General features: G+C 40.1%; 1 protein-coding gene across 1 annotated transcript in view; it reads right to left on the bottom strand.

Moving 5' to 3' along the window:
* The window catches only part of ANO5 (anoctamin 5), a 46,587-nt gene extending 19,824 nt beyond the window's left edge, over window positions 1-26,763 (bottom strand). Inside the window, exons 1-5 of the mRNA XM_085063248.1 lie at window positions 26,608-26,763; window positions 17,815-17,859; window positions 15,937-16,007; window positions 10,236-10,283; window positions 3,613-3,726 (exon numbers count right to left, since the gene is read on the bottom strand). Of these exons, the coding sequence (XP_084919374.1) occupies window positions 3,613-3,726; window positions 10,236-10,283; window positions 15,937-16,007; window positions 17,815-17,859; window positions 26,608-26,668 (339 nt within the window). The 5' untranslated portion in view covers window positions 26,669-26,763. The remainder of the gene's footprint in view (window positions 1-3,612; window positions 3,727-10,235; window positions 10,284-15,936; window positions 16,008-17,814; window positions 17,860-26,607) is intronic.
* Window positions 26,764-27,480: the final 717 nt, after the last annotated feature.

Raw genomic sequence — 27,480 nt, 5'->3', positions numbered from 1 at the left:
AGCTAGACAACCAATTTACTTCTGCCACACTGTCTAACGTTTCTTCTACTGAAAAGTCTTAAATGACAGTTTTCAAACATACTTTAAAAACCCAAAATACCACTGTTTTCAGCCAATTTTCTCTTCCTGCATGTCTGTGAGGAGCAGACTGCTCTTTCTGCATTTCAGTATGCACAAACTACTCAGACAAACTAATACAGACTGAAGAATAGCTTTCATAGCCCTCAGATGCACCTTAAGATGTATTGATGTGTTTTCCTGTGTTAGTGGCCTCTCATTTTTATGTGTCCCCTCTGATTTTATCAACGACTTCTGGACATTAAATTAGACACTGGGCTGTATAAACTTGCAAATGTGGTAACTCCTGAGTTCTAGCACATGCTAGGAGCCAACCCAATTCCATGCACTATTTTTCCTCACCTGCCTAAATGCACCTGTATAAACACACCAGAGAATTCTGTTCTGCTGATGTGATAATCAAATAGAGAACAATACAACTAAAATATGGTTTAAGACTGCATGTTAAAATGCTAGAGGAAAGCTGACATTCAAGCCTAGTATCCAAAGCTACATGCCACTCTGGATTACATTTTTTCCTAACAAAGCATGCTGGTGTGTATTTTTTCCCCAGCCAACACTGGAAGAGAGCCAAGCAAGTCAGGTCAGAGGGTTCTCTGCCACCAGACACCAGCCAGCCTCTCTCACCAGCAGCTGTGCAGCTCAGGAACAGACAGAGCCAAAGGGTCTGGCTCCACCTTACTTATCTGTCCTTACTGTACACCTAGTATGATAAACTGCAGTGCTCTAATAGAAATCATGCTCTTTCCACCACACTGCTCTTCTCCCATAAGCCTCCTCCTGAAACCAATGCAATGTACTGTACTTTCCAGCTAATGGCAAAACCATTTTTAAAAGGACATCAATCTGCTGAGGGAAAAAAAAAAAGAAAATAAAAGGCTCTCCCTCTTCTTGCCAAATACTGGATTTCTTCATGTCACCATCAAAGGCTTAAAATGGACAAAACGTAGCCCTTGGCCAGTGCTGGTTGTTTTTCATGTGTACTTGTTAGGATTTTAAGCTTATTGCCCCAAAGCTATACATGGTGCATATATTTCTGACTCTGCAGTCACAGTGGGACGAGGGAAGCTCTCTAAGTCACCACATCCACCATACTACATGGATATCTCACAAAATGTGGGATGAGCACAGCCTATCATCTAACACAGGCTGGGCTCTAACAAACCATCCTGCTAAGATTACCAAGGCAAGATCCAAAGTCCAGCAGTACTAACACACCCAGTGCAGATGCAGCACTGCATGATCAGGTACCTAAGGCAGAGAGATAACTTTTATAAACCTGATTTGATAGCAATGCAGGTCCAACTCCTGGTGGGTCCCTTCCTCCAGCTTCCCCTCAAGGCCCTTCACCATCCTCATGGCCTTCTTTTGGACAGTCTCTCTTTAGCTCAGATTTATTCATGTAGCTTATAGAAGGCAAGCTCAAAACAGCATTGGAATATGTCTGGGAACATCAAAAAAGTTACAACAGTTGTTCTGCACTAAACTAATGGAGAAGATGAACAGACTGTCTCTTACATCTGTATCAGGGCTATGTTGAAGCACACAAAGAGGTTATTCATCCTGTTCTCAGAAATGCAGAATAAAGCTGTTTCCTTGAGACAAGGAAACAAAACCCTTTGTCACAACTGTTATTCTCCTCATATGAACAGTACTATTCTTAGCTGTTCCCTTTTGCTGTATCATTGCACCACAGTAAAACAAACTCCCATTTCTTTCTGTGATAACTGCACAACAGCAAGGACAGTGTATGTCAGGCAAATTCCAGAGGGTGCAGTTCATCAATATTTAAATCTTCTAACCACCAAGACAACAGCACAGTACTTGTATGCTAAGAAGTCTGCATTAATTCATGGGCATACTAACTGCATAAAGATCTATGCTGAAGATAAATACAGTGCAAATGCAGATGCCCCAGGAACTGTGTGAAAAAAATTATCTCCATGCCTGTTCCTCCAGTGACCACAGAGCTAATCTACAGGGCCACTGACCTTCCTCCACGGGGTCATAAACTCTTCTGCAAGTAACAGACATACACAGAATTAAATCTCACAACCCTTAATGTGGATACTCAGGCCTTTTGCAAGACGGAGATGTTTCTTCCTAGCAAGTGCATTTTTACCTCCAAGAGGAAGTTCACTATTAGCTCCTAACTCCTGGGCTTTCTCCCACATGAGTCCTTCAGTCAATAATGACACCCATGGGCACAGCCTCTGGTCTGGCAAACATTCCTAATGTCCCCTAATGACCCATGAAGCCCTGAGAAGGAAACTGCTGCACACAATATGAGTGACTGACTACACTGACCAGCTGACTCACTTTCCTTCCCACCTGAAACATTACCTAATAGCCTTAATTTCTTCCCTTATTTTAAATAACTCAAGTATGACCAATGGAAAAGTTTAACACTTGCTTTGACAAATTTTGCACAGTTTTTTTGGTTTTTTTTCTCTACATTGAGTGGTCTCTTCTTCCTTCTTTTTTAAATGCATTTTGCTTCATGGGAGAAGAAAGCATCTAGCTAGGAGTACAGCCTGACAAAGGGTCAGGGAGAGTTTGAAAAAGTATGTTTTATATAAACCAATGGTACCATATCTATAAAGTAACCTGGTCTCCCAAGAAAATCTCTGGAATGTGGCTAGCTGAGAAAAACTGACTGAGATTTTAATCTGGAAAAAGTATGAAACAGAGACATGTCAAATTCTTGGATTTTTATGGTAACAAGAGTAAGATGCATGGGCTGTGTTCTATACTGGATTATATTTTAATGCAAGGACGGGCAGCATAAGTCCTTAATGAAAACAGTATTTCCTTCATAACAGAATGAAGGCAATATGCAATTTCTATATCAGCCCAATCTCCCAGTATTTTTCCAAAGGAAATTCTAGTTTTTATCTACAAAATATTTTACTATTACAAGATATAGACGATAACTGTGCTTTACTTCACAGACTTCTAACTTTGATCGTGATTTTGTCAAAAGCATTGGTATAATTAGGTTTTTTTCCCGATAACCTTATCTTTCAGAATAATATGATTACCTGAGAATTAAGTTTTTTTGGTGTCTCCTTTTTTAACTTTTTTGATCACAAAAAATAGTTAATGTTAAGTCTTGCTTGGATGATCTGTGCTTATTTAGAAGAATCCTACTTCATTTGAAAGTATTTACAGATACAACAATTTGCAAATATTTCTCCAAAGTCTCAGCTAGACTGTTAAAAGATGAAGCAAAATAATTTGGATTACTTTGCTCAATTGTATAATATATTACCCAGCTTAAGTAACAAAGAGTCATCAATACACATAGTCCCAAATTCAATAAACATAGTCCCAAAAATCTAACAGAATTGGGTCCTGAGACACAACAGTAAACTACACAGAAATTTCCGTTTCCACAGAATTGCTTTTCACATAGCTACAACATTTTTCAGCTAAATTCTATTCCAAATGAGTCTAGTGATCTGAAAGGGTTAGTAATTGACATTCAGGTTATTACAGATAAAAATTAAGAAGACTTCAAAAAGACAGACTTACCAGCTTTTTTTCCCATTCCTTATTAAGATCATCCACATAGGAGAGAACAAAATCAATTCTCCTGACACCATCCCTGAAGAAAATAGAATCTTTGCTCTGATGTCTTTTATCAATCTGTAGAAGATACAGGCATATGAATCAAAAACCAGGTTTTGCTGTTTCTCTTAAATATCACAGAAAGCAAAGAAGCTTCCCCATATTGCCACAAATCTTCAGTTTCTTTCCAGCTGAAGATATACTTGGGCAAGTTTTAACAAGGGTTATATCTGGTTTTAATAATATCAAAATTAACTGCATATGTCTGCAAGCTTTGCATGTAAATAATTGGTACAGGAAGAATAAATATACATAGAGGTTAGTGTAGCAATACTTGTGAATACTTGAAGCAGGTAGCAAAATGCAAATTCCATGCATTTCCCCCTACAAAACAAGATTCACTAAATCTACCACCACAGAGACATATGTCCCAGCAATGACACCATATAAAAATAGATCCAAAAGGGGTGATGTCTCAAAATTAAGTATTTACTTTCATGGGGAAAAGAATACATAAAAGTTATCAGCATGACAGGGTAATTAGTATTCCAATTGATCTATTAAAGGTCATGTTTTAATCTACCAACATGCCAGAATGTCATAGTTACAACATCCACCTTTACCACTGATTAGGCCACAGTAATTAATTAATTAATGTTAGGTAAATAAAAGACTGCAACCCCACTTGCCTAGGGATGTTAATTCATATTAGGTAGTATTATTTATTACCATATCAATATTCAGCTCTATCAAATCATGCACAAGACATACAGCAAAGTGCTCTCCATAGAGGCTAATATTCTAGTTTTAATGTAACTCTGTGCTGAGGAAGGTTGGTATTATTTTTTCAACCACATCCATCAGCAGAATAGGATTTGTATAGGGCTGAAATGAGTTTTTATCTTATTAGAGTAGGCACAAACCAGAATAATTCAGAGGATTATGTCTCTGTCTTTTCCCTCTCACACCATGCAAAGAGGCATGTGCTCCCTGAGAAAGCAGGGAATATTTCTTTCCAGCTGTGAACCTTGCTCCCAGTTACCAAAAGGCATCACACAGTGAAGCATGTTATTACTGCAGCCATCCAAGGCACTGGCAATAGCATTCATCACTGCTTTACCCTGAGACGTCGCTTCAGGAACAGATTATACTTCCTTCCACTCTGCTGGAATAACCAACAAGGAGTTAGCAGAGCCACTCTTTCCCTCCAAGAACCAACTGCTCCAAGCACACACACCCCAAATACAGAGAGCAAGAAATCCATGTCTTTTAGAGCTAGGAAAAGCCTCCAACCATCAGAAAAACACAAATAATATGACTATCATGTCTTTTTCAAAAAAGGCAAAGCTGTGCTAGAACCTGTTTTGGTAATAAAAATATGTTTTAAATAATGACTACTATAAAACTAATTGCTGTCATTTGGATATTTAAGCAGATTTCCAAAAGAGCAGTAAGAAAGTGGGTTTGAGTGTAGAGTAAAGGTATCAAAACACTGCCTCATGCATAGTGCATGCATGTTTCTGTTATTCTCATGTTAGGCTGGACCCCCTGGGACATAAAAAGACAACTGGCAACCATGTAATTTCAGAGCTGACAAAATCACAATAACATCCACATGATCCATGTGTTTATCTGGGCTGAAATTAAATAAAAACAATTGAAAATCCTATTGTTCCACACTGATGCACAACTTCATGCACCTTCATTAGACACACTGGTAACTGCTGAGATCTGAGAGCAGCCTGCTTGAAGCAGCCATGCATTATGGAGAATTCCTGTGTTCCTGAAGCTCTCCCAGCCTTGGGGAGCTACAAAATACTGCTGCAAATCAATGAAGCACACAAAAAGCTACAAGAAATTGTTTCCTGAAAATGCTGCCATCCATTCTTTGCCTTCCCTCTTCAGCAATTCTGTTAAGGCTTTTTGCTGTTTACCTTCTGGAGAAATACTTACAGCAGATCAATTGGACTACTTTGTGTGACTGAAACCAGGACAGCTCCCTCAGAAATGCTTTTGCTTGCAAATGCAGTACATCATTTTGCATGGTTAAAAGGCTCACAAAAATCATGGAATCCAACAGCAGAAAAGAAAAAGCATTTTTCTGTTCTGTTTTGTACTTACAGGTTTAGGTCTTTCTTTGCAAATATAATTGTGACTACATGCAAACTGCAAGTGTTTAGATATTAATTTAATCAAATTAACGCAGTGCACAGAGCCACACTGACATCTATATAGAATCAACAGTACTGTAATGTAATTGCCAAAAAAAGCCTCCACCCCAGCCACTGATTTAAAAAGACAGTGATTTCAAAAGCACAGATATTATTCTAGTGAATGAAATTCATACACACAAAGAAGAAATAATAAGCAATATTTACTTTAAAAAAAATCTCCTGCCAAAGGAGTACCCCAAATTGTTTGGGTTGCTTAGCTATAATTACATTATTCAATACAACTGAAGTAATATTTTATCTAAGATGTTATTTTCTAAGATGTATCAGAATCCTCAGTAATTAAAGGTCTGACTACCAATTCAAGAAGACGTAGTAGTCATTGTCTAATCTGATTTTAAAAGGGGAATACTTATCACTTTCCTCTCCTTCTGTACATAGCATTATTCATTGTGCATAGTGAGAGGCCTGCTTATTACACCCATAAATTATTCCTTTCCATTTTGCTGCTCTTGGATTTCACAAGGAAAAGATCAGTCCTGCATATTCATGAAGGTTTGTGCCTACATGTGCACCTACAACTTTAAAGTATATAAAAAGTTTGTAATTTGCATTGATTCTATCAGTGAATCATTAAACAGCATGGATTTGTACCTCTTATTTCTTAATAGGTCTGCCCAGAACCGCATGAATGCAGTTAATGAGCTTGGACAACCTGCAGTTATTAAGTGAAGCTACAGCTCATCACAGAAAAGACTCTGAAATGTGTTCCTCCTGCAATACAAGTAACCAAGTTAAAACTTCTCCACACAGCACAGATAGGAAGTTGAACCTTTTTAGTAATTAAGTTATACTCTTAATAACTACAGAAGAGACAGAGCCCCAAGGCATATGGTGAAAACTCAAGAAGCAACAACCACAAGTCCCAACAGGAGCAATTCCTGCTGGATGTGAGGCTGTGGCTGAGTGGGAATGAGTACAACAGACTGCCCAGAGTGGCTGCATCATCTCCATCCTCATGGATCACACAGCCTGAGCAAGCTTGGCCAGGACTGTGCAACCTGACCTAAGTTTGACGCCAGCCTTGCCTTAACTAGGAGCTTGGCCATCCAGAGGTCCCTTCCAATCCAGCTTTGCTGTAGGATTCTATGAAATTTTGTTACTGCCAACATTCAGCATTTCCCAGTGCTTTCAAAAAGCTGAATAAATCCATCAACTACAAGGCAAGTTTACAAAAACCACCTGTTCAAAAAACAAAACCTGCCGTCCTGTTATCCTGTAGTAACTTTTCAGCCTCAATAGTCTAATTATCTCTCTAAGAACTAAGTGACCTCACAGCTTGTGGACAGATGTGCTAATTGAATGGCGCAATGGTCTACCATGAAGAGATAAATTTGCTTTTCATGCGGCTACATAAGTGCTAACTCACAGGGCTCATATGGTATTTTATCAATATTTATAGTCAGCCTGTATTTGGTAATTTCTGTCTAGACACCCAGCAGAGGCTGGGCTATTGGAGCATGCCCAACCAACCAATCCTCCAAGGACCTAGACTTGCAATCCTCAGCTCAGACACGAGCTGCAGTAGCAAACCCTGACTCCAGCAGCAGGAGAGAGACCAAGATGTCAGTAAGCAAAGCCCAGCTCAGCATGAAGTGAGGCTGTGAGAACCCACAGTCTGTCCTGCCCAGACTGGCTTGGGCACAGTGTGTCCATGCTGGCTGGCAGCCCCACACTCCATTCAGACCCAGCCAGGCTCAGCAGCACTGCTAGGAACCCTTGGCTGCCACACTCCACAGGTACTTTGGAGACACTGCTGCAGGGCCAAGGCAAACAGCAGGACAGGGAGCTGGGGAGGTAAAGCAGCTGCTGGAAGTGGCAGCAACCACTCACCCTGGCACAGGAAATCCTTCAGAGACACAGCTGTGGGCTGAAGCTGAGCCCCAGGGGCTGTGGGCAATGTCCCACTCACTGTGGGCGTTGGGCAGCGTGGGCAGCTTCCCTCAGTGGTTTAGTGGTGTGCCCAAAAAGCAAATATGTTGTGCAGGTTATACCTGAATTATTTAACCTGCATGTTTTTCTGGGACTCTGAGGGATTTTTTTTATTTCTGGTTATGCACCTAACAGGAAATGTGTCCTGACAGGTCACTTAGCACAGCTCTCACCTTGCAGGCATGGAGCTTGTTCCAAATACACAAATATCCCAGCCCTCTCCATGCCCATGCTTTAAAGACAGGGAAACTTTTCCCCTTGTTTGCTCAGGGAAACTTGTCCCAGAGCAATACTCCTCATATTATTACTCAGTCAGAAAACTGCAAGTTCCTTTAGGGCCAACCCTTCAGAAACAGCCTTCCCAAATTCAGTGCCTCAGACCTCAGGGTTTCCCAAATGCCCAACCCCACAGAGCTGGGACTGCAGGGTCAGACCTCAGCACCCTTCCTCTTCTGCTTTTTTTGATGTGGGGAGGTGGTTTAGAGCAGCATTTTCGGTAACAAAGCAGAATCCAACACCAATGGGAGGAGGAAGAGCCCATTGGCTTCATTAATTACAGCACAGGGAAGCACCTCTGGCTGTGACTAACAGGAATGCTGAGAGGTTACACTGATACCATGGAAAGGTTTTTATGATCCCAACCAGCACATCAAGGAATTACATTAACATAGTCCTACATTACCAGGAAGGAAAACTACCTGAAATTACAACATTAAATTGATTTGTAACGTTTTGCTGGCTTAACAGATACAGTCTACAAACCAAATATTTATTTTATTAATTGCATACCTTTGATAATCACACAGGCAAGTTAGATTTAAAACAGACAGTGTAAAAACCCAAAAGAACTACATTAAAATGCAACTAGGTAATTTATGAGTTAGCAATCCACTGCAGAAAAACTTTCAGAATACAGAAATGAACAAAAATATAAGGTTTGAAAGCTGAATCAAAATACAAGAAAAGCCTCCACAACTGAAAGGGTAGGAAACATTCAATGGCTTAAAAACAAAGTTATCACCTTCACTCAGATCCCCAGATTGCATGGAATATTTATACACTCCTCTTTTACACTGAATTAGAACATGCTACAGGAAAAACACATGGATTTAAGTGCTGCTATGCTAAATACATATATATTTATACACATATATATAAGTTTAAACATAACTTTATACATACATATATAAATGATACAAATGTATTTCCAAAAGTGAAAAATTCCTGGAAATACATTTACAGAACATACACAACTATACAGGCTCTCTCCTGAAAATCAAAATGGCTAATTTCTGGTTTATGCACTCAGGTCCCATTTCACCAGAGAGTCCCTTTCCATGAAGTTCTCTTCATCATTCTTCCTTGAAGGAACCCATGCAACTGAAGAGCTTACTTGCTTTAAAGATGTGTATTAACAACACCCTTTATACCACCCATCCCAATTTCCAGTTCATGCAGGCTATAAGTTTGCACACAAAAACATAATCTTTCCCATTCAAAGAAACACAAAACCCCCATATATTTCTTGCAGCTAGAACTTGCAAGTTGCTTTTCTCACCTTCATGTTTCACTTCTGAACCCCACTGAAATCTGAGCACTTGAAAACATGCATTTCAAAGCAGTTTAAGACACCAAGATATTTGCACTGAGCTATAAATGCACATAAAAAGCCTCTCTGGCTAAAAGAATACATGAAACAAGAACAGAACAAAGTAAAATAAAAAGTATGCTAGGAGAGCGTACGTGTTAATGGAAGACACCAGAGCCCAAAGTAAGCAAGCAGACAGTTTTAATACACCTCAGCATGTACTTCTTCAGTTATCTTAAATGAATTTTTGTACTTTTTCTCCATGAAGCAATAATGATTATTTTAAGTTTTCCGATGTATTTGAGAATTTATATAGTTATCTTGTCTGTGAATTTCAGTAAGTGGCTATTCTGAGCCTTTCCTTATTATTCAAAATAAAAAAAAAGAGGCAACATATTTCAAATGATGTGTTTGTGTCTTGCTCTTTTAAACCATTTTAAAGTATCATGCTGACTCACCGAGCCCTCAGGCCACCATGATAAAAAGGAATCCCACATTTGTTAATAACACCAGCATCAGAATACATCCTCCATCCCATCAAACCAAAACAATGATAAAAAAGCAAACTTTCCAGTTTTCTCCACCAATCTTTACCTTTCAATTTTGTCAATTATCGTTTTGATTTGCTTCCATTTATCTTTTATCATTTTTCCTAGTCATCACTAGGAACAAATGCAAAACCACATTCAATTTTCACAAGCTAGGAAAAAGTTGTTTTTAGAATGATGGCATCCTTGAAACTGGAAAATTTTCTGGTGAGGGACGTTTTGGCATACTGTACTAGAAGACGCCACACAAATTCATGCAAGGAAGCATGAATACTTCTCACTGCTTACCACTTGATGTTCAGGGATGAGTAAAGTAGTCTCAGTGCTGTTTAGGCCCTGCCAGTGGCATCACGGGAAAAACATAATGTTGTTAGCGATGATGCAAAGGATGGTTTAAAATAAAAGGCTAATTCAGAAGAAACAGTGTAGTTCCTGGTTTAAGTTGCTGAAAAGCTCTTCTGAGTGATAGATGGGTTTCCAGTCGAGATAGTCAGAGTTTAAACCAACCTCTACTTCCTCAGAGGAGCTTGGTCTCTAGCCTACACCACCAAATTTTACCTGGTCCATACTGATTTTTAAGCATTAATTATTACAATTTTTGATAAGAGTTAAACAGTATTCCTCATCATTTCCATTAGAAAAAAATACAGTCTAAACAAGTTGGTACAGATTACCATTTAGAAAATGATGAAGGACAACTGTTAATAGCACTCTGATTTATTTTGATTTCAAAGGTCCATTCCTGTCCTGGTTGCACATCAAGTAACATACATTCTTTCTTAATGATGCCATCTCTGGGTATTTGCTTATCTAAATAAGTCAAAAATGTCCTTTTCCGAAGGCAGTAAAATAAACCCATGAAGATCAGCCTATTTTTTGGCAAGGAATCCTCCCAAGAAACAGAGCAAATATAAATAGCTGCACTGTGCTCTTACCGTAAGACAGTCTGAACTGGGTTTAGAAGTCTAATCCTCCTGTCACTGATGCTGCTGGAAAAACCTGCACTATTAGTAGAGAACGAAGGGCTCTACTAATGGAAAAAGTAAAAGTTTAAATGGAAAGTTTTTCTCCAATTATATTTTAAATACCTGCCATGTAAAGCACTGTACAGACTGCACACGGATGGCAGCACAGCCTTGCCTTTCAGTGCTGCCCCGTGGCTCCTGACCTCTCCATTTCACACATTCCTACCCCATCCACACTGGGACCCTTCTGTCAGCTTTCATCCAACCTCTCCATCCCAAACTCCTCCCACCCACTGCTCACCACCATGGTTAGATGCAAACACAGGCTTCAGACACCCACTGGTGCTCACTGCCTGCACTGCTGCACCCAGAGACAAAATTTTAATTCATTTTGTGGAACACTAAGCTGGGAGGTGAAGACACACAGCTGGCAGAGGCTTTTGTACACTCCTGTGCATTCTGTGAAATGATTTCCTGTAAGTCATGGGAACTTGCCCTGCTCAGCAGAACTGCCAGCAATCAATTAGCTCAAGTCATTAGGATTTACTATTTTTAAACTGGTGCTCATATCTTCTCCTGCACACTTCAAGTACTCTGATAGAAACACACCGTTTTTTCATTATATGCCAAAGCCTGTGTACAGCACAAAGGGGTTTCAATGTTGGTAACACATCACCCAAAAAAACCCAACTCAAATTGTCCAAATTGGCTGAGGTAAAAACCAAGAAGGTTGGCAGTGGTGACAGCAGTGTTGGGCTGGTCCCTCTTATTCTGAAATCCACTTTTTAAAGGTTTTTCATGCACTCTGGCTCCCCCCAAAATAGCCCTCACATTGTGTTTTTGCTAGACTTGAAGGAAGTATTTTTGTACTTCTTTCTAGATTTTGAAACCTTTCAGGTCTATCTCTGCAATATTAATAATGGTATCTTATGGTTCTCTACTTGAAGATCCACCAGTCTGAACTGAAAAATGAACAAGCATGAAAAGTAATACACATTATGATGGTGTTTCTTCAGAAAAAAAACCAAAAACAATTAGTTTGGACCACGTGCAGCACTGAAAGACAATAATGTGTGTCAAGCCCTAATTTTGGTAAAATGCATTGCTTTAATAAATTTGATGGAGCTCTGCCAATTTACTTCTGCTAACCTGGTTTAAATACAGACAGCTTGTTCTCAGATTTTCTTATGATCAAGTTACATTATGGAATATCCTGATTAACAGGAATTTTTAGTGAGCATTTCACTGTTGTGAAATTAGCAGAAAGGTAAAAATTCAATTTATAACTGTGCAAAATCAATTCCTAACTCTTCCCAGGTAGAACAGGGCACATGAGGCAGAGTCCACATGCATGCCAAGCAAACATTTTAAATTACTTTCTACTTCTTAACTGGAATAACAAACAGTCCTCTGTATAGATGGACCTCTACAGACATTGATAAACTACAAACTGGTGACTCAATTTTCCACAAAATCTGTACTAATATTACGTTTATCCTATTTGAATGGCCTGAACTTTTACTATTAGAAAAATGTAATACAACTTCATTTTTTTAACCTTTCTTCCAATCTTGAATTAATTGAGTGATCTTCTTTCCCCTTAAGCACAGGAACTCTCTTTTGTCAGTGGGTTTCATCTTCATTTACTTTGTAACTTGGACAACTAACTGCAATCCCTGAGCAGGCACACTATTATAGATTCTTCTAGTGCTCTCTCTGCACAAATATAGAGCACAGAGGAAAAAACAAATTCCCAGGTTTTATTTCATTCATTTTCCAATTTGTTTGAAAGGACTTTCAGAGGCATTTATGTATTTCTTGGAACAGGAACTCCACAAAGACTGATTCAGGCAGATTCTCTGTAAGGATTCACTTAAGGTAGTTGCCCATCCTTAATAGAAGTGGCTGTCTGTGTATTGCTGATTTAACAAGGGCATAATTTGAAGCAGTCCCCAATGGAGCACTTATTTGAAAATATCCCCATCACATCCTGTTTTTTTCCCTTCCCCAGTCTGCTGTTTGCTGAAAACACCTCCTTGCCTCCCTGCATGACAAAGCATCTAGAAATCATTTATGCTATAAGCATAAATATGGAATATGAAAAGCTGTTGGACTCCAGGTGATCTTATTTCTTCTGTCCCTGTGGTAGATTAAAGAAGAAGAAAAATAAGGAGACTTGAGAAGAAGCAGATTTTAAAAAAGAAAAAAAAAAAGAAAATCTGAAAAAATCCAGGGTCAAATAGGCAAGAATGCAAAATCATGAGGGACCAAATGCACCACTGATTCGTGCTCAAATGCTTTTTGAGTCCTGGACTTCATCCAGCTTTTGTATATCTTGGCAGGCTTCACTGCAGACTGTTCTTCACTTTTTGTTTTACTTGCATCATTCCTTACATTCAAATCATATATTCCTTTGCAGATTACAAAAGGAAGGAAAAAAACCCCAACCACTGAATTATGTATGGGTAATGTTTTTGCTCTCCATATTAAATCTGGATTTATTTTTTCCCTCCTCTGTTGCTAAGTCAATAATAAGGCCTTAGCTTTTTCTCTGTGCTGCTGAACAGAAGCATGCTGTTGCTGGATGTTATGTTTTTTCTCTTCCAAAAGAAAGGACAGCCTGAGCACAATGAAGCAGAATGAATGTAAGTTCATTTAACTATTTCCCAGTGGTTTTTTCATTAATTAATTCCATTTCTCTTTTAAAATTACTTGACTTAAATTGGTTTAGGAATTCCAAATATTCATATTTTTCAACTGCAGAAACATAGTTAAATGACAAGAAAATTACCAACCTATTGCAGGAGTAAAATAATTAAATAGAGAAATGTGCTACCTGTCAAAACAGGAACAAAGCATATTGATCTGAGCTCAGAAGGGTTTTGGTGAAAGGAGGGGAAACCATTGTTTGTCTTTCATGTTGGGATTGAAGACACTGCTCAATTCCTACAGGAAAGCATCAAGGATGTTAAAGGCAGCCTAGCAAAGAACTGAGGGAAAAGAAATTCTTCCAGTTTATAGAGAAGACAGCTGAAGCTGTGACAACACGTGAAGACAAAAGATCAGCACTATGTGGAAAAAAAATCCCATAAATATTAGGAGCTATCTTACTACTGGAATGAACAAATAGAAAAACTTTTAGGTATGGACTTAACCTGAATTCTAGGATATTGATCAAGAACTAAGCCTTTCATGGCTGATGAGTGTGAAACTGGGCAAGAAGATTAAGTGTAACTCTGTAACTTTATGTCTGGCTAATGCACAGAAAGCAAAAATCAGATAAATGACAACGTGTTCGGGGATATTGGGTAGGATAGGGCAAAGCACAGAAAGATAGTGACTTAAATGAAATCAAATATCAGATAATCAGCTGATCTGCAGAAACAAACTAAGGCCAAACAAGCTGCCTCAGAGGGAGCAATGAACACAACAAAACAATCCAAGTTATCAACTACTTACTGATATCGCTAATATAACAATACTTTGTGATATTTATTAACAAATTATGAAGAAAAGTAATTCTGTAAGGAAACATGTAAGTAGAAAATAAGAGAAAAGGCTGCATGAAGTTACCAAGGAGAGATGTTTGAGAGGACAACCAGATATGTTTTTCCCAGACAAGAATGTGCTGAAGATCAAAGCCTCCTTTCCCACCCCATCATGGATCTTTCACCCCTCAAACAAGGTTCAAATCCCATGTCTCTACATATATGAGATGTGTTGCACTCTTTCTCCCATGTTTCCTGGCTTTTCATATGTCCAAAGTCACAAAGTGACTTCTTCCAAGCTCTGATGAAATGAGTTATCTCCATGCACTAAGAGACACTCGTAGGTAGCTCAGAATCAGCTTATCATGAGATGGTGATTCACACCCTCTAACTGGAGATCATGTCTGTGAAGCATTTGATATGGCTGTTCACTGACAAGTTGCCTGGAGAAAAAGATGATTACAACTCCTACAACAGATTCAGAAGGGAATCAGGTGAACATATGAGCAAGTTTTAAGATGGAACTGGTAAATTTATGAAAATATTGGGATGATGTGGCTGCATGCTCTAGGAAGAAAAAGATCTGTGTAATCCAGGAAGCCCTTCTGAGTTCTTTGTGTGATCATCTCCAGATCTGGCCCTTAGAGGAAGCTGAGGGAGGACACGTTTTACTTATAAGAAGCTCAGCAGAACAGCTGCAGTTTTTCAACACTCAGTTCAACAGACATCATTTCTGATGAGTGCTCATGGCCAGTAGAAGACTCTACTTCCACAGAACAGCTGTTTCTTTTCCTATCTAAAACTTCCTATCTTCCCTTAACATCTAACAACAATAAAGAAATCAGACAATAGGAATGAAAATAAAATAAATGAAGTGAAGAACATGTATTTTCAATATTCTTTATGAGCCAGTTTCTAAACTGAATACTGGCCACACACTGCTGCCTCTTCAAGACATTGTACATATTAAGCAATGAGATACTGTGAAAAGATGTAGAGCTGATGATACTTTTCGTCTTGCACATGTTGCAAGGAAGTGGTACTCTAGTAACTCAAATCCTCATTTCCTTTCTCATGAGTCTTGCTGCACTGCCACAAGGTTCCCAGAGCAGTGGAACTCTGGTGTGCCTTGATTTCCCCAGCAAGCCAGCAACAGGATACACAGCACAAAACAAAGCATTTGATTTGTGCAGAAACATTATGTTTTTCCAGTCTTCAAAACATGGAAAGATTGCATGATTCTCATTTCAAGACTGATACTGGAATCACCATTAAGCTCATCCTGTTTTCTACCACCACTGTGTTGTAGCACCAACACTGGTAAGTCTCTCCTGAGACTCTGAGTGTCAGTGTCACATTCATGGCTTTGCCCTTTCAAAACAATACAGGAAGAAAATGTTTACATGGATAAAAAGGAGGTATAAGACAATCTACAAAAAGTATTCGTTTTAAAACTAATTGTCTTTTTCACACCAACCATTCTTCTTCCTTCCTGCTAGTAGTACATTAACTAACACCATCCCTCCTGTACCTTACCTCAGAGCTGCTTGGGATTTCTGATCCTGCAGTTGAAATAGTTTCACATAAAGGTCCATTGCATTCTTCCCCTAAGGAACATTGAAAAAGAGAGTCACATAAGTACATTCCTTATTTTCAAATGTTGCTGCACCTGAAAATGATGTGGACCTTGAAGGCAAGGAACTATGAACAAGCAAAAGATAGAAAATAATATTCACAATATTCATAATACAAAACACATAAAATCCTCAAGAATGGTTCTTTGGAGGGGAAAAAATGCTGCAAGACACAATATACTCAGTCTGTACTACCTTGGTGTAACCCTGCATTCACAGAAACATATTTTTAATCATGACAGAAAAAAAATCTGTTGTCATCACGTATCTTTCTTGTCTCAAATATCTGCTAGGTCTAAGAGGGTCTCACACTCAGACCTTTTCTGTCTTGGTTATGGAAGTTCAATTACCTATGGGATTGTTTGCTAGAAATCAAATTAGGGCGTGATCTTTTTGCCAAAGGGTTAATGATACATAACCACAAGATTACAGATGCCCACATAATGGAGATATATGAAAACAGGATCAAGAATAGCAATATGAACTTAATTACTAAGCTTCTTGTTTAAAAAGCAAAGAGAAAAGAAAACCAGCTCTAAAACAAACCAAACAAAAAATCTGCCTTCTTTTAATGACAGCAGTGAACTCCAAAATGACTCTTCCACAAATACAGTCATTTCACCAAGGACACTGTTAGTAAAATGTTAATGTCATGGGGAAAATCATATTTAGTACCTTCATAATCTTACATATTCTGTTTCCTTTGAAGAACACTCTGAGCCCATAACCTACGTTCCTGCTCCAAGAAGTTTTTGTAAATAACCATCTCTCTGCTGATTAGACAGATCAGTTTCTTAAATCAGGCATCTAAATCACTTCACCACCAATGGAGAAAGATAACCATTTTGAAAACAGCTGACCAAAATCTAGACCATGCACCTAATAATGGTGTCTCTTTCTTTCAGAAAAGAGGATTGAGTGATTAATCTTACTTCTTTCTCCATTAAGGAAGCATTGCTGTGTATAGCTTAGACTGGACAGACTTACACTAGACCACTGTCAAGACAACTACAGTTAGACTATTTCTGCCAATAAAACAAGTCTATTTTTTTTTTTTTTTGCAATATGCAAATATTTGATGTCAAAATTGCATCCAGGTAGGATATAAACTGGCCAGGACATTCAATTGCCTATGCTGCTGAGGGAACTTGAATTAATTCAATGGCATCTAACAACCTTTGTAGGGTTTTTTTTCCCCTGGATTTTATCTTCTCTCTAGTTGTGAAAATCTAATCTCAGAACAAATATAATTCAGTTCCTCATTTTAAACACTTTCCCAGTACCACAGCTGATTACTTGTGCAACTTGTGGGAGGAAATCCTCTTGATTTCTCTGATCCACTGGAATAAACCTGAATAACCCGAGAGCAGCACACAAGAAGGCAAAAGGAGAGCGCAAAACATATATTAACTGAAAAGTACAACATACTTAGCATGTTCACTCCTTGTAAAACACATAATCAGATTCCTGAACATCAGCAGCACAAGCAATGCACACCCAAAACACGTAGGAAGCTGCAAAGAGGCTCCATCCCAGAACTGCACCAAGCACCAGGAATGGAAATGCCCAGAAAAAATGGAAATTTCCCTTAACCAGGAGAGCTGCCAACAGATAGCCAACAATTGACTTGCAAATCACATTGCCAAAGGCCTGGCTCATCTGTGATACCAATGACTCACAGTAACTGAAGTCTGATTTCCAAGAGGCTCCCAGCAGCAAAAAGAAAGGATAGAGGACACAGAAAAAAGGGAGGAAGGTAAAACATGGGTTAGTACAATACCTTCTGACTGTGATGGCTTGAAACTGGTGAGAATCGCAATGTCATCTTTAAAAGGAAAAAACACTTCAGTAAGAACCACAAGCAAAATTCACTTTAATACAAACCTATTTCATAATTCTCCTCCATTCTTCTTTACCACACAGCCACTATATAAAACAAAAGAATAAGCCCTGGACACCAGTGAGTGTGACTTAGACAGAAAGCATGGCAAGGCTCCTCTTGGAACACCAACATTGACCTTTTTGTCCAGACACCTTACTCAGCATCACAAACAAGAATGCCACTTTCCCTGAGCAGCAGCAGGGAGGACCATAATAGCTTCTATTAGCCAAGAAAACACCTTTAAAATTCTTAATGAAATTACAGCTTCATATCTAAAAATGGGCATAAACCAACAAAAATACCATATTTGAGGGTATAACCTTGTTCTCCAATGCTACATGCTTTTATGTATACAGATACAGAAATGTCTGTGTGCCAAGAACAACAAACACTTGGGAATTACTAAACTAAGTGGCTGTTTAATACAAAATTTGTTTGTACAAATTGGAATCACTCCTCAAATTTTTTTTTGTTCAAAAGCAACACCAGAACAACCCTATGACTATTAAAACTCATTGAATTGTTTCGGAAATTTATCCTTTTGGTATTTGTTCAAATCACTGGCCTCCATGGGAGCACACATGCCCTAGCTGAAAGCAATTCCTATTTCCCAGTGTCACTGTTTTCTTCAGCAGCCTTACAGCTCTTCACACAGCTATTTGTAGCTCCTCAAACACATGTGCCTTGGGAGGGTGCACATTATGGAAATAAGCAAGCTTCATATGGCCTATAATTCTAGAGAATTAACATATGCTGCCCCAAACTACACCCAACCACAGGGCAACCTACTTAGAAACTTCTGGTATGCCACCCCTACGAATTACAGACCATTTCTACTTCAATTACAGATTCAAATAATCAGAACAACAGTAACCTGAAACAGAAATCAACATTCAGTACCACAGACTGGAGAATATAATCAAGACTGATTTCATCTCTTAAAATATAAAGAGTTTACTCACAAAAAAGGTACTTTCATTACGGCAATTTTATGATTGCTGTAACAAGCATGAAAAATGGCTTCTTGCATAATTAAATTATTAGCAATTCTGAAATAAAGTTGTTCACCGTGCTGGAATCACTTCATTTTTTACATGGCAAAACTGATGAGTTAGGAAAAAATAAAAGCACATGTGTTCAGTGCTGCTGCAAAAAAAGTAATGATGGCACTGCAAGCCAAAGCCTCCCACAGACCCTACAGGCTGGACTGTGCTACTTGTCCTCGAGAGCCAGTGAAAAAATCCTTGGCTTTTTTAATTACTAGCACAGTTGCAGCCACAGATGCTCTAGCCCCTTTAACTGCACCTAGCCTGCAATTTCCCTGGAAGGTGACAATTCTTTTACTTCAGCATCATCAGTAAATCAGAGTCTGCTGGGAGATGGCAAAGACACAAGCTTGGCTGCTGATGCTGTGTTTGAGGCACAGCTGGGCACAGGGCAGCTGATGCAGATGCTGCAGCATGGCACAGCTCAGGGTGACTCTGCGTCAGGAAACAGAGCAAGAGGAGGCTTTTGAGTTTTCCTTTCCTCCAACTTCTATCTCCCTGATTCATCTGCACCAAGTACAGCTCTTGACAGATTGTTTCCAGCAGTAAAAGTGTTAACATATTAGGTGCTTCTAAAATCAGGTGGCAGCTGAAGAGATATTACAGGGATCAGAATTTTTGTTTTGCTACTAAAACTAGAAAATCATCTGCATTTGCAGACCTAAGAGCTCTGATAGAGCTGTTCCAAAGGAAAGCCAGAGACAGGATTCCCAGGCAGGTGATGATAAACTGCACTGGTTAGTAATAGTAAAACAGTATTACTACCGATTCCACTATTACTTTCAGTATTGTTTCCAAAATGCTGCTTTCATTTATTTCCACGATTTTGGTAGACACAATAACAGCATCCTTTTCAGCCAACAAAACCAAGCAGGTAAAAAGAGCTTTCAAACCAGTGACACTGTTCTGCATATGTCTGACACCTTGGCATATTAGTTTCTACACATGCCTCTCCCTAGAGCAAAATTCAATGGTCCAGGTAAAATGAAAATAAACCAACCAAAGCCCTAACAAATCCTGAAACTTACACTGCAGTTGTTATGAAGCAGCTACTTTGTGCTATGAAAAAAATTCCCTATATTTATCTTTAACAGACAATGAAAGAAAATATTATTCCAAGATGTCTTGAAAAGAGAAATGAGTCAGTCATTCCAAGTAGCATCACAATGACTATTGCCAGTGCTTCCACATCTAAGGAAAACAGCCTTACAATGACTTGTCAACCAAACTTATGCACATACTGATCATATCCTCCAAAGCTGGATGACAGAGTTGGAACTGGAGACCCACCTAGCTGACTTCCGAGAAGCAAAATAAGCTTATTACTCCAGCTGGCCTGGTCTGAAGAGTAATAGCTGTGCTGCTGAGCCAAAGTTTCAGTCTTAAGATGAAGTCTGAAGTGGTGATTCATGCACACACAAAGACGCTCCTAAAAATTTAGGACTATTTCTTAACAATGAAAATATTCTCAGTGAATCCAAAAAAATCTATTGGGAATATTTTAAAAGAATTTTATTTTAAAATTCTTTTAAAAAGTCCCTTAAAAAAAAGAAGATTGCATTCAAGTACAGGCTGCTTCGCTGACATAATAATCTTCTGTATGTGTTTTATCATTTAATAAGCACTTCCAGAGAACAGGTATTTATCAACACATCAGAAGTAAAAGAAAAAAACCTCTTTTATTTAGGCATAAATATTTGGAAATCTGTTCCTAACAGTAAGAAAATTTAGCATCTGGAAAAGACATGAAGTCCTAGTCCTAATCTCTAGTATAATAACTGGGTATTTTAAATCAGAACAGGGCAGTTACCCTCAGCTACCTCCCTTTTAAAGAACCACAAAACCACCTCCCCTTTTGATTCAAAGACACCAGGATAGCAAAAAAAGGAATACACTAAAGAAAAAGAGAAGTTGTGCAAATCTGTTTTTAGCAAAGAAAAGCCACAAGCATAGCGTTGTAACACAGAACTTGAATGGCATTTTAATGCAATTGAGGCAACAACCACTACTGTACTTTATATTTCAGCACAGCCAAGACTTACAGCATGCTGTGAGCACGTAGACCTTTCAGGTATCATCATTGTGCAGAATGACACACAAACTGATTATCAGGTTCAAGTGCAGTTAAAAAGAAAGCCCAGACTAGGAACAGTTGGATAAAGTCAGGCCAGATTTCATCAGCCCCATTCTGTGCATACACCTTACAGTCCTATTCTTGTAGGAGAGATGTTCTGTAGATGTTGTAAATGAAAAGGGATACATAAACTAGGAAACTGAAGATGCAAATATAGCAATATTTGCTTTTCTTCTAAAAATCACCTTGAATTTATTGTCCTCTGGTGGTGTTCCTCAGTTTCATGTCATCCAAACATTTTAATTTCAGATGGCCAACTTAACTTGTAAATTTTTGTTTCTGAAACAAATGCAAGATTTGCAGGATTTATAGGAATTGCAAGAGTTGGCATTTCTGTCCAAATCCCTTCAAAAATGATGGAATAACTTTGGAATTCCCATACTGATCCCAAAGAGAAAGTGTTCCATCAGTCAGGTAAATGAGCAGGGCAATGGATCATGGCTTCAATCACTTAAAGTTCTTTACATAAGCACCAGTCAATTAACAGAATTGAAGTAGGCAAAGTGGTTTGAAGAACCCAGTGGCCTGAAAACCACATCTGCTAGCCATTACTTGTTAGCATGGTATATTTCTAGCACGCTATAAATTGTGCAAACATAGACTTTCTGATTTCCTACCCAACAGTTAAGACAACTCCTTTGAAAAACAAACCACAGGGCCCTTTCTAATTTAGGGCAAGGGCAGAAAATGAAAGGACAACCTCCTGCCCACATGGTTTGCCAGGGTTCTGCTCTCTTGCCAAAGGCCTCAAATTTCATATTTCCCTTGTGAGCCTAGGAAAGAAGACAAGAATCCCTTGGGATTTCCAGTTAGAAGACTTTGCACTTCATGCAAAGATATACTCACTTCCTAGAAAAAAGTGTTTGGAAATTCACCAGCTCTACAGGTCCTCACTGAGAGCCACTGGAGAATAGAGGCACAAACACCACAGCTTTACCAGCTTTAGGTTTCAATGAAAAACACACATTTCCATAGTATAATCCAAGCAAACAGGTCCCAATAGACTGAGCTCCTCCCACACACAGTGCTTAGCCTAACACGAAATGTTGTAATTGTTACAACAAAATACACAATGTTAGACAATATGTAACCACACACACGATGTTTAACCTATAAATAATTCCTGACATAGTATTTAGCTTTAGCACATAGCAAACAGCTGAAAATCCTTCCACAATTATAATTGTAAGAACTATCCTGAGCAATACAACACCAGAATCTTCCTTCCCCTTTCTGCATCTATACACACATGCACGTGGAAAGCTATCACCAAATACAATAAAATTATTGCTAGATAAGAAAATACAACCTGGTAATTACACTGCTCTTTGGTTCAATCTCCAAGCCACAATAAAAAACTAGTGCAAAAGTTCACTGTATTATTACCTTACAGTGAACTTTTGCACTAGTTTTTTATTATTATTATTACCTTACCTCTTAAGGCCTCTTAATCACATTTTTACATTACTTACACCTTCTTGATGACATGTTTATGTTGACGTTTTGTGTCCTCCACAGGAACATGTGACTGATTGGTTTAGAGATACTAAATATGAACACAGTGGTAGTTGGTTTCTTGGGGGTTTTGTTTGTTTGTTGTTTGGGGTTTTTGGTTTTTTTTTTTTTTTTACAAATTATACACCAACAGTTCTCAAGGACGATTTTAAAAGCACATTTTCAGCAACGGCCTTATATCTTATCCTAGGTTTCCTTGCATCACAGTAATTATTAAGCCTTTGCACATAAAGGTTGAAGTGTACTTTCAGTTTATAATCCAGTTATCAGTTTATTTCTGTAGGGAACACCTGAGGACAGCACAGCACTCCAGGCAGAGCCTTAGCTGCAAACTGACGGAGAGGGAATCACTGAGAGAACATCACTGCCTCACACTACAAGAGATGCTGGGGGCTTTCATGCTGTTTATCTGGCATTCACAATCCAGAACCTCTGCCCCTCAGCTGAGCCAAGCCATTCCTCCAGGAGCTGCTGGAAGGGAGAGACAGCAGCAGAGCATTTTCTTTGATTTTCTGAGCAGAAAGGTGAAATTGTACACCCTTTGTTACAGAGAGACTAATATGCCTTCACCTGTGATGGCAGGACCATCACTCAGTTCTGCACCTGAGGGATCTCAGAGGTTTTTTCCAACTCTAAATATTCTATGAATCCAGCTGTATTTCCCAGCTTCTCAAAATGTGGCCTGAACATCCCACATAATTACTACTGGTTTTAAATGGCATGCAGAGGACTTAATTCCTCCTTTGCTACTCACTGCGCTACGCAGAGTGAAGTTAATCCACATGCAGGGTTCTCACCTAAAATGAAAGTGTTGTCCAAGTGTAGTTTTCAGGTTTTTTTTTTTTCAAACCAACACAATCTTTGGAGAAAAATCCATATTTACCAGCTGCAGTGGAACTGGCTTGATGCTCTCATTTTCTCATCAAAAGCACCACAGCTACACAGTGATATGATGCAAGCTGCTGGGATCAGCTCCCAAAAGCAGGTTTCCCTGCTGCAAACAGGAGTTTTCTGTTACAAGGAGGTTTAATTTCCAATACCCAACCTGTATTTACACTGTGCCCCCGCAGTGACACATGGCAGCCAGCGAAGAAATTCCACTCAGAAAGCACACACTGCTTGGTCTGAGAGAGTATTTTCTCTCCTGCCCTTTATATTCTCAACTATGTGTAAATTTCTTGGAGCTTTTATTTCATTACCTAGGAATAAACTCTCAAACAGCTTCCTCTTAACAAACCCTTTGGTTTAGCCCTGTTGGGAACATGATATCCCATTCAATGTTTCCACAAATAGATCAGAAATTACTACATACATTGCGACAGTAATTAGAGACAGATGTAGTTTTGAACCAAGGCCTGTATTTTATGTTACTGGCATGAATTCTGATCAAATAAGTGATCAAATATCATTTTATTCAACGACAGCAGCATTTGGCCCTGAATGCTGAGGTACTGCAAGATGCCAACACACTGGAACAAGCACTGTTTGCAAGTCAAGCCATCAGCTTTTCCTCATGTTTTTCCACCTTTCTCAGGGGGAACACAAGCAAGATTACAACCAGCCTTAGTAAGCATTTGAATTTAGAGTGCTTAGAGCATTTCGAGTTCAAACCAGGCTCCTGGAAGTTTTGGAAGAGGAGCCATGTGTATAAAGGCAGCATATTTCAAATCATGGCATTGAGCCAGCAGCAAGCTTCCAGAATATAGGCAGCTTGGGATATATCTGACAACACAGTTACTGTAGCATTGTAGACATAAATATGCCTAGCAACATACTGCAGTCTTCTTCCTCTGATACTCACATTCCAATTTTGTAAGTTCAGTTTTCTTAGACTTTAATATTTGAGGTAAATGACACACATCTTCTAACAGAAAGCAAAATCACACACATAACCCAGAATTTTTTGCCTCACACAGATGTAATTCAGCAGGAAGCCAGAAAGCTTCCTTCAAGGTAAGAGTTTTGGCACACAGGCTCTAACAGGCAAGTTAAACTTTCTGCTGCTGGTAGACTGTTTTTTTATCCCCATAACCTGCTCCCCAGCATTCAAGTTTAATGAAAAGCAGTAGTAAACCAGAATTAAATATACACATACTATCCAAATACAAACATGTCTTTAAGGAAAATAAGCAGCAGATGTTTTCACTCCTGCCTTGTTCCTATTGACTTACACAGACCCTGCTTATGCTTATCAGACATCTAGAGCCTTACAAGGCTTTTCCTTAGAAGCACAAAGCGTATGTTTAGATCTACAAGAAGTCCTGCTGGCAGCATATGAGTACTGTTAACTTTTCTGAACAATCATTAAAGGGAGGTTTGGGTATTTTTTTTAACCTTGAGAGACTTCCAGGCAACAAATTAACAAATACTTTAAAAAGCCTTATCGCTTCACCCCATATTCAAATTGTTTCTGTTTTAGAAAAGGTGTTAGTTAACAAAAATGAACTGGATAGAACATGATTTTGTATGGAGAGTTATCTGCTACTGTATGGTAAATCCTCCTTAACCATCCTTGGACACTGAAACCCCTCAAACCTCCTTATACTCAGTATTTATGACTATAAAAACCCCACAAGGCTCACGGGAAAACTGAACACTGTGGAATGAAGTTTACAAATCTGACTTCGTCATTCCCTAAAGGGGAATACGTTGTGCGCTCTGTAAGTATTTCTTAGTCTCAAGGCACTTTGAAGAACAGCCTGTGGAGAGAGCAGCTCAGCCGTCGCACTTTCATTGCTCCCAGGCAGCGGGATGGGCGATGACTCAGGCCTCTCACATCCCCTTTGCATTAGGACCGCTCGCCAAGAGGCTGTAATATCCATCTGCTCCAGTTCCTAAGAAGCCTGCCAGCCCCACCAGGCTTCCCAGAGAGGGCAAACCTTCGTCTGACACTTGCTGAGGACGCCTGCCTCCCTGCAGCTGGACAGCCCTCCTTGCTGTCACTGCCGCTTCTTTTGGGGAATGCCACAGTCCGTACCTGCCACCACACCTCTCTGAAACAAGGCTGGCAAACATGTTGAAAACACGATTTGACATTAGTGCTCGAGATGTTTAAAATGGCATTATATGTTTTTGTAAAAGAGGTGGTGTGGTCCAGATGTGAGGGAGAACACATCACCCGAGAAGCCAACACAGGGACTTGGTTCTTTCCTGCTTTAAGATTTTCACCTCTAGGACTGACGGCAAAGCATTATTCCCAAAACAGAATTTTTTCTAGGTCAGCATTTTTCTTTTATTTTACGAAAATATATATAGTCTCATTCTGAAAATATCAACATGCTCTCTCCTACAGCTGTTGATTCACGTTGCCAGGTGAGGTGCCGATAAACACACACTTGCGTCATGTTATTTCACAAAATCCTAACAGGACCACACTTATTATAAGTAATGACATACTACACTGACATGAAGTGGAAACTGTAACATGGCTGTAGCAAAGCAAGGCTCTGACACAAAGCCCTGCCACAGGGTCTATCCAGAGCTGTGGGATGGGGCGAGGGGGAAGAAGGTGTGAACCTTTAGAGGTGAGCTGAGCTAGTCTGCTCTGAGCCTTCTTGGAAGGAAAACCTCAGCTGCTGGGAGGCAGCGCCTCGGGGGAGGCTCAAAGTTTGCTGTCCGGCAGAGGGACCTGCGTATCTGCTGTGTCTTTTAAGATAAAAATCGAGCGGGTTCTCTGGCTTTTGTTCCGGGCAGGGTGCTGCTGTGAGAACCTTCACTGGCAAGATCTATTTGGGGATCACAAAGAGCTAACCACAGTTCGATCCGGCTCGCGGAGAAGCGGTGTTGCCCTTTTCAAGAGGAAGCAGGAGGATCAAAGCTCGATGCGGGAGGGCTCAGGACTCACCCGGGATCAGCCCCATCGCCCAGCCGCCGGCCTGCAGGCCCTGGGAAGAACCCGAGCCCCCCAGCCCCGCACAGCCCGCTCGCCCCCGCGGGCCCCGAGCCACCGCCGGCCGGCAAGCGCCACCGTGCCCTCCCCGCCCTGCCCTGCCCTACCGTCCGCCGACAGAGCCATCTCGATGAGGGTCTCATCGGCCTTCTTGCCCAAGCGGTTCATGGTGGCCGCCTTTAGCTGTGCCGGGGAGCGGCTGCGGAGCGCTGTACGGTGACTCAGGGCTGGGCTGCCGCCCCATGCATGCGCACTGCCCGCGGAGGCGGAGCGGCACCGCGCACCGGGGCGGGGGAGCTGCCACACCGCGGGGCTGCCCCGGGCGGGTGTGGTCCGGGGCTCCGGGGATCCAGCGATGGCCCAGCCCCCAAGGGTCAACCCCAGAAATCACCCCGTGTAGGGGGAGCAGGGTCCGCGAGATGTGGGATACGGGCGCGGCTGTCCCGGCTGTGTCCCCTCCGTGTCCCCTGTGTCCCCTCCCAGCTACTTGTGCACCCACCGGGGCAGAACGGACCGGGACCGGGACCCTGCGCAAGCACTGCTTGCTCAGCAATAGCTAAAACATCCCTATTAGCGCAAACCCAAACCACAGCCCCAGAAAAGCTGCTATGAAGAAATTGACCAACTCGTGAGGCTCCATTCACTGCTGCTGTCGCTGCTCCTGGAGCTGCTAGCATTGCCATGCCTCTAACAGCCCAGCTCCTCATCGCTTCCTTCAGTCATCTGAGTTTGCTTCCATCATCCTCATCGCTTCCTTCAATCATCACTTTCCAACAGTCTTTGTTCACTATGTATTTTACACTTTTTTTTGTTCATTAATATCGGCTCAGGCCTTCTTGCAGATTAACTTGTTTGCATATTCAGCTTTTACTACCTGAGTAAGCATTTTACACACCAACAGGGAGTTTTGTTACTTGGGCAACTGTAACACAACAGCAGTTTCATGACAGGAATTCTTAATAAAAAGCTAATCAATTAGT

The sequence above is a fragment of the Lichenostomus cassidix genome, chromosome 5, assembly GCF_008360975.1.
Source record: "Lichenostomus cassidix isolate B80296 chromosome 5, HeHo_3.0, whole genome shotgun sequence".
Taxonomy (NCBI): Eukaryota; Metazoa; Chordata; class Aves; order Passeriformes; family Meliphagidae; genus Lichenostomus; species Lichenostomus cassidix.
Note: the sequence above shows the minus strand (reverse complement) of the source record. Positions and strands in the feature narration are given on the sequence as shown.